The sequence below is a fragment of the Sinocyclocheilus rhinocerous genome, unplaced genomic scaffold (assembly GCF_001515625.1).
Source record: "Sinocyclocheilus rhinocerous isolate Xijiao unplaced genomic scaffold, SAMN03320098_v1.1 scaffold1435, whole genome shotgun sequence".
In the NCBI taxonomy this organism is placed as follows: Eukaryota; Metazoa; Chordata; class Actinopteri; order Cypriniformes; family Cyprinidae; genus Sinocyclocheilus; species Sinocyclocheilus rhinocerous.
The window spans coordinates 156,853-165,403 of record NW_015644861.1 but is presented as its reverse complement, the minus strand read 5'-3'; the positions used below and the strand labels follow the sequence as shown (position 1 = coordinate 165,403).

General features: G+C 35.5%; 1 protein-coding gene and 1 pseudogene across 2 annotated transcripts; both read right to left on the bottom strand.

Annotated features, from left to right (window-relative positions):
• Positions 1-1,033, bottom strand: part of LOC107758854 (type I phosphatidylinositol 4,5-bisphosphate 4-phosphatase-B-like) — a 7,816-nt pseudogene extending 6,783 nt beyond the window's left edge.
• Positions 1,034-2,704: 1,671 nt separating this feature from the next.
• LOC107758853 (palmitoyltransferase ZDHHC3-like) lies at positions 2,705-7,891 on the bottom strand. Of its 2 annotated transcripts, none has more exons than XM_016576681.1 (9): positions 7,750-7,891; positions 7,233-7,321; positions 6,276-6,382; positions 5,950-6,062; positions 5,662-5,723; positions 4,695-4,812; positions 4,544-4,616; positions 3,301-3,445; positions 2,705-3,025 (listed from the first exon to the last, which is right to left on the bottom strand). In XM_016576681.1, exons 1-9 carry the CDS (start codon positions 7,872-7,874, stop codon positions 2,934-2,936), a joined length of 924 nt encoding a protein of 307 aa, XP_016432167.1. In that variant the 5' UTR covers positions 7,875-7,891; the 3' UTR covers positions 2,705-2,933. The 2 variants fall into 2 exon arrangements, with proteins under 2 accessions (XP_016432167.1, XP_016432168.1); XM_016576682.1 differs by having other exon boundaries at positions 6,309-6,382.
• Positions 7,892-8,551: the final 660 nt, after the last annotated feature.

The window sequence follows — 8,551 nt, the reverse complement described above, 5'->3', positions numbered from 1 at the left end:
TTATCAAAGCAATCAAAGCAATGTTTTAAAAAAAATGGACATAAAATGGACCTCATTACTAATAATATTATTATTTGTATGTCTTAATACGCTAATAGATTTACGCTAACATCTGACAGAAATGGCCTCCAAACATTACAAAAATATTATGCAAATATAAACATCAAAAAAATAATTATATAATAAAAAAATCAACATAAATAAATGGTTTATTCAACATCATCCCTTCATTACTAATCATATTAACTTTTAAACTAATTCAATTAGTTTTATTGCCATCTTATATGCATTGAGCAAAATGAAGAAAATGAATTTGTTAACCAGAGCAATATTGTGTGTAGATAGTTAAGCAGTTAACATTTTTACAAGTAGTCAACAGTTTTAACTTGAATTAATGCTCAGGCTGGGTCAGAGTAAATATTACTTAAACTAATAAAGTGATAAGAGTGAGGGCAAAAATCACGATTCCTTCAGTCATGTGATTCAGGTGTACTGTCTATCTGCCACTGATCTATTTGTAGTGTGCTTTGGATCTGCAGATTACAGATTACGGCAAGTAAAATCACATGATCAAGATATGCACAGACATACTGTGCTCTAAATAAATCAAAATAAAAATTATAAATAAATAACGGGATTCTAAATAGTGCTCTGCCAACCTAGACAGCATGTGAGTCTGGGCATCACAGGCGCGTTCGAACGCTCCAATCTTACTGAATCGAATAGAATCCGCCTACGATGCCCAAAAATGCAGTGTAGGTAGAAAGCTCAAAGGGCTTTCTGTCAGTCCCGATCAGGTTTCACTCACTCTGTGGTTTGCTCGGAGGTCGATAGGTGTCATCTCCCGGTGACAGCCCGTTCATTCCATCGCGACTGTCCAATAGCAAAGGCGATCGCTCACCGTCAGCCATGCCGTAAACGAGCGCAAGTCCGAAACAAAATCCCGCTGTGGACGTAGCGTTTGCTGCTGGTAAATGTTGTTGCGGAGAGCAAAAGTGATGCGTGAAAGTAAAGCTCCAGGAAGCGTCACATGATCACATGATTTTTGCTACCAGGAAGTCGACAACAAAAATAACAACACAAGCACGTGACCACGGAATGGTCCAGTAAGCGACGAGCTCAAAAGGATTGAAAAATTAATATGATCCCTTTTTAATTAGCTCTCATTCATTTAGGTGTGCTGTGCTTCGAGTGAAATATTAATGTTCACAACTCCCTATACACGCCTTTCTAAAAGCTGCCCGTATTAGAGAATGTCATGCATTATGAGCAAACTAAATCCTTTCATTAGTCACGTTATTTTTTATTCTATAATAAATATAACGCGGTGTTATTACCACAATAGGTTAAATTTTTTAAATAAGAGATAAATGATTAAAAATATACAGTAAATAAAAAGTACTACCTTAAAAAATTACTACAAAATAAAAAGTACAACCTTAAACCTTATTTTATATATATATATATATATATACACACACACACACACAAACATATTGTAGATTTCTTGAATAATAACACACAACAATCTATATTTAACACTACTGGTTTATTTCCACTCAAACTTGTAATTTTCAAGCGAAAAAGCCAGAATATGAAAAGATGTCTTACTTCACATAAGTCAGAGCAGCATTTAGACACAAAAAAAATCCAGATACATTACAATAAATAACAATGTAAACATTATCAGTATACATGTTCATCTGTTATGTACACACATCCCTCAAGCTGTCCATAAAACAGCAAACACATGAACATATCAAACAAAACAAAAACAAGCACTTCAACAAAAGTAGTCCAGTACCCTGAAAATGCAATACTTTTGTCAGAAATTACAATTATAAAATATGTATTTACAATCCTTGTAAAATGGAGTACAGTCCATGTGCTTCAACACACACAATAAAAACAATGAATGTGTCCTATTGCATTTACCTGAAATAAAGTCAACACAGCTGACCTTGTGAGTGTGTGCTCACATCCCGGTGTGTGCCAATCAATGGTTAAGTAACAAAATGTATGCTGGTTACTAGTATACTAGTAAATGTATACTAGAAAATCCACTAATACTTTAATAATAGTTCATATTAAATTTAAAAATCAAAATCAATGTCCTGGGTTAGCTGTATGAAGAGAAATCATTTAGATGAACAGGGAAAGGAAAAAGATCCAGGTTTGTAGAAGTATCTCGTAAAGTGATGTGACGTGTGACCAAATATGGTGTCCCATACTCGGAAGTATCTTGTAACAGAATATTGTTACAAGTAGGGCTGGGTGTCTTGTCGTTCGTTACCAAATTTCGATACCTAAGGGGTTAATCTCATCAAAGTCAGTGAGCCAATAAGCATGCAGCATGCTTTATGTGCCTAAATCAGTGATTGGCTCTGGTGAGGCATCAAGGAAAACACGTTACATGACCATTCATACACACTGTAGCATCATGCTACATAAGACAATTTATACAATTTATACTATGCTTTTACTCAAAACTCACTTTAAACCACCATCAAGTATTTTTTAATAACTTCCGATTGCGATCTAATTAGGGTTTTGGTCATATAATGTGGCAGAAATATTTTATTTGTAGCCTTTTATATCAAGCTAATCGCCTCACCTGCTTAGCATTTTTCATGTAAAAATCACACTGTATTGTTATAAAAATCTAATGAAAATCACATACAAATCATATACTGTTGAAATCGCATATCGAAGTCAAGGTATCGGTATTGATAATGTTTGAACGATACCCAGCCCTAGTTACAAGACTGTGTGAGAAACAGTAAGCAGAAGTCAGTATACAAAAACTCTCACACAGCAGCCCTTTTCCTTCATCATAGCTGAAATTTGCACCTTAGTAACGTAATATTCAGTGTTCTAAACACGATGCGATACTGATGAAACATTCAAATGAACTGATGAAAAACTGGTTAGTGTTACACATCGTAATCAGGAAGTGCTGAATAACTGATGCCGCCAACAGAAGGAGGGGAGGAATGGAGCGGGAACAACCAACATATTATAGAACCTGTAAATATAAGAGAAATACAAGCAGACATAAAAATGATCATTCTATACTTTCATTACATTCTACATCATTCTGTTCAATTATCATTCTATATATTTTTTATCAAATAAATGCAGCCTTGACAAATATAAGAGACTCTGAAAAACATTTACAAAAATACACATTTTTGTTTTGTTTTAAATAACATAAAACATTATTTCTCAATTTGTAACAGTGACAGTGATACAATTCTAACAAGCAGGATAAAAACAGATACTGTAAATAGTTAAACTCACCACGTCCAAAAACCTCCCTCAGCAAAGCCATTTTTGGCTTTCTTTTGTGTGTAATGTGTGTCGGGTAGGTGTTGTTGGGTTTGTCTTTCATTAGTCTGTTCCTCGTCTGTTCAATGGGCGTCTCATCTGTTATAATGGACACCAGCTTGGGACAAAAACAACAGAGACAGAAGATGACAGATCAACACATGCACAACATTCACATTTAAACAATTACATGAATAACATTTACAAAAATAAGATTTTCCTAAAGAAAATATTAGTGTTTAGAAAGCCGAAAGAAGTTTTAGACAAGCTTAAGATTATACTTTAGTTTAAAAAGAGCCACTCTGCACTAATCACGTCATTCATTCTATCATTCTGTCAACTGTGCAATGAGAATCAACACACAACACAACATTATCATTGCAATTTAAAGGTGGCTAAAGATGTTTAATAAAGAAAAATCACAATTCAGAATTCAAATAAAAAAGTAAAAAGACGACCAGTAGCAATCCAATATGAAATATTATAATTATGTCATTGCTGTTGGTTAGACTTCCACTACCGAATATTCCTACATTTCCTTAAAAAGTATTGTGCTAAGAAAAAAATTATTTAAAAGGAATCTGTTACCAACATTCTTCAAAACTATCTTCTTTTGTGTACCACAGTAAAAAGAAATGCAACACGGAGGTGAGAAGGTAAGTTTCATTTTGGGTGAATGATCCCTGTTTGTCTTATTACCTTTAATGAAGATGATTATGTGTTGAGCGTCGACAACTTACTTTCAGTTTCATTTGCGGCAGTTTGCGCATCGGCTTGCTGAAGAGATACTCAGCTTCTCATCCGTGGCGATGTGTGTTGCATTAGCGCTATCATATCTGGCTATGACATGTCATATAGCCTATAACACGTTCTCACACATTTTGGGAGGAGCAAAATTTACATATGTGGTTTCAACAACCAGATGCATTTACACTTGTCCAGTTTTGTCTGGAATGCGTCCCAGACCACCTCCTGAAGTGGTTTGAGTGATCAGATTCAAATCTGTCTCGAAAGCATTTCGGAGGGCATTTAGTCTTTTCACAATCGGATAGCTATCTGATCAGAGAAAACGCATGAAGTGACCAGGTGTAAACAGGCCCACTGTTACAATGAATGTAAGTACAATACTGTGACTGAGTGAAAAAAGTTTTTTAAACTTAGACTATAATGTTAACATATGGTTCAAAATTAGAAGCTATATAATGTTGAAGCATACCTGATCATAAAATATCACCAAGACAAAAACTCCAAAAAGTATTGACTCCACCAGCAGAATGATATAATGTGCCCTGTGGAACAAATGGCCAAGAACAGTGTTATATTTTAGACTAACATATACAGTACCTCAGAAGGTATTTGTGACTTACACAATGAGATGTTTGCTGGGAGCTTCTTCTTCTTCATCTCCATCTCCCTCTATTTCACTCCTTATTCTCCACACCCATGCTGACACCACCAGCGCCATGGAATACAAGCTGGCCATGCCTACAGAGATACACAGAAACAACATGGCATTAGAGGAGAGAAATGGAAAATAATAAAAAAATATAACAATACCACATAGTAGGGCTGCACGATAAATTGAAATGGAATCGGAATCGCGATTCGACAGAAGCTGCGATTGTCATGCGTATCTTTCAGTGAAGAGCAGCATTTACTACACAGAGCCGTATTTCACTGAGAAGCTAGGCAAACAGCTGTCATGATCACTGTCACAATATTCCTCAATTACGTATGGGTCACCATACTTGGCCACATGTCACTTCACTTTATCGCGAACGATTTCATAATCGCACAATAAAATCGTCTGCGATTTTTTTGCGTAACTTGTCAGTGAACTACGGCTCTGTGTAATAAATACTGCTCCATCTGAAAGCACGTGATGATGATTTACTGCTGATTACAGAACCGGCATTACTAACAAAATGCGCATGACAAACGCATTCGATTAATCGTGCAGCCCTACCACATAGTGTATGTACTTCTGCCCTAACATTTGCATCCAACATAGCATTTTTTTTTTTTTTTTGCAATGTAAAATAGAATATGTGAGTATTTGTTTAAGACGTTCTTAAAGGGAAAAGAAAATTCTGCCATAATTTCATGACGTTCCAAACTTGTAACAGTTTTGGGTCCCATTGACTTTCATAGTAAGGATAAAAATACAATGGAAGTCAATGGGACCCTGAAACTGTCTGGTTACCAATATTCTTCAAAATATCATCCTTCATGTTCCACAGGAGAAAAAAAGTCATACAGGTTTGGAATGACATGAGGAAGAGTAAATGATGACAGAATAGTGATTTTTGGATGAACTATCCTTTTAAAACTCACCTGTGTAGAAGAGGAACTGAATGAAGTATTTCTGATTGAGCTCTCCAACACAGTTATTGATCCTATAAAAGAGCAAACACATATGCAAATGCATTCATCAGAAACAATGAAAAAACACTGATGCTACATTATATACAAATATACATTATATACTTTATAGCACAAGTATATAGCAAACGCTTATTCTACTTTAAAAACACCCAGTCACTACAAAATCGGAAATACAAGACACATGAATATACATTTAATTTGATGGCATTGGCCACTAGAGAACGATGAGAGACTGACCACGGGCAGTGATGGTCCATTCTCCTGATGCAGCGCTGACAAACTCTGCAGTGATGGGCACGAGGAGGCCGATACGTCTCACAGCGACTGCACACTGTCCAGCCCTCACAGCCCTGATGAGAACAATACAAAAATTAAAGACATGTCATAGAGCAAATGCACTGAGAAATAAGATCCAATAGAATACACACACACTATGTGAAAAAGCTTAAAAGACCACTATTAAATCAATATAACAACTACATCATAAACAGAAAAGTAAAAATAGAAAATAACATTTGCAAAATAGTTGATACATCTACACAACATGAATACAACTTCAATACCATTACAGGAGCAGACAGATCAGCAACACTCACTCTGTCATTTAGACGGTTGGTCTGGGACCTCAAGTCAGAGAAATCAATGTCTGTCTCAGATAGAGGAACCATACCTGTAATGATAAATGGTTAAAGTTTACATTGATAGCCTTTCTTAACCCTGTAAAGCCTGACATATGAAATAATAGTCAGAAAAATCTTATTAAATGGAAGTTTATTGAACCTTTAGACAAAATTTTTTTTTAAATCTAAAAATATGAATATGCGTGTTATGTTTTGTATCATATTTATTACATCAGGAGGAAATGATGGTCCATATAGTGTGATATAGTGAGAATATGGAACTCATACTCGAGGAAGAAAAAACATTTACACTTTTATTTAGAGGCCCAAACTGAGCATAAATATACAATTGAGTTAAGATGTTATTTATAGGACCATAAAGTAAGAAGAAATTCTGTTTTTATTGTGGGGGCAACACATATAATGCAATGCAATAGAATGTTCCTCAAAAGCCTGCTGTATTATATTTGATACTTGCATTTTAATATGATTTATACAAACTGATTGTGTGGATAATCAAGTAAACCTAAGTTGCTTCATGTTCATTTTGAAATACTACTTACAATATAAAAGTATTCTTACATTTACTTTATAAAAACCACTAAAGACGTTGCAAAAAGATGTCTATCATGACCCGAAAGTGGCCATTTTAACAATTATACTAAAAAGTCTTTTACCTCTTAAAAAAAAAGTCTAAAATGTCAAACAGAGGACAGAAGGCATGTAGTAGATTGTGTACAACATGTTTTTTTAGCCAAGTTTTGATCATGTTGATAATTTAGAACACCTGGAAATTCATGCATCAAATATAATACAGCAGACTTCTTGGCCTTAAAACACAGTCTACAATAAATGAAACACAGAGAAAATGAGTTTGATCCATTAAATAAGAGCACTCACCAGGATCAGAGAACACTGCTTTTGAATGGCAAGCCAGCAATAGCAATAGAATAATATTAAACACAGATCCATGGAGAGTGCACCATACACTAAACAGAGAGAAAATACACAGCACATGTTGAAATATTCATAACTATTATATTTAGAATTTTTTTTAAAATGACAGCGGTATAGAATAAAACTATATAGTATAAGGCACGATGGCTGATTAATTTCAGGTGAGATAACCTGAAACCTAAACCATATACTGTAACAGACTGAAAGTGTCGTAAACACACGTTGAATGATGCGCTACCGCAAAGTCTGACAACGACGCTAGTACTAGTTGCAAGACGTTCAAACGCACTGTAAACACATTTCGCGGGAAAGCACGCCAGAACGCTGATAACGTTTTGAACGGCTGTTGCTATGGGTGATTCTAAAAGAAACTATCATAAAGCGATGTTCTCATGAGCAGCGGATGATGTTACGTGAATCAAACGCTGGCTCTTTAGAGCTTCGTTCACACGGTACTCACCTTCCAGAATACGCGGGGATCAGGACATACTGAATCACAACATAGTCGGCGTAAAAGACGCTGAAATAAGTTAAAATGAGACAAATAAAGCCGCACGGGTCTCGCCGACAGCGAAACGCAGCCATCTTTCCATCTGCGGTCTTCCCGATGATGACGTCATAAAGGGACGAGCGTTACGTATCTCGTGTTGTCCGTCAGCCGCATTCATTAGTCCTCCTGACCACCTGTGATTATGTGTGTATTTTTGTCTGGTGTCTGCTTATACTTATCATACCTGCAAACTCGCAAGGGTCAAAAATGTGACATAGTTCGGACCCTTGTAAGGGGGTCTGGGGGCATCCCCCCTAGAAGAACATTTTTGAGAATTTAACATGTAAATGAAGCGATCTGGTGCACTCTGACAACAAAATAAAGGAAAAAGACAACATATGTTTCAAGTAAAAAAAGCACATTTATACCACAAACTTTTTGGACAGTGCAACTCTGTTGTCATCGGTGTTCATACTTTTCTTTGGGAGCAGTGGAATAATTTATTTTTGCAAATTTTAATGTTCACATTAGAGTGCGCATACTATCAACAAACTCCATCTTTTCAATGCAGAGGAAACAGAAGCTACATCTGAAGTGGCATTAGATATATTTACACAGACAGTTTAATGAAGCTGAGGTGCCATAAATGCATTTACACCACAAAATTTCAAATGCATAAATAATTTTATAAGATTAATGTTTTAAATATTTTTGAACATACAAGTTAAAAATGTTGGGAAGAATGCAATACTTTTAAATATGAAACCAAACC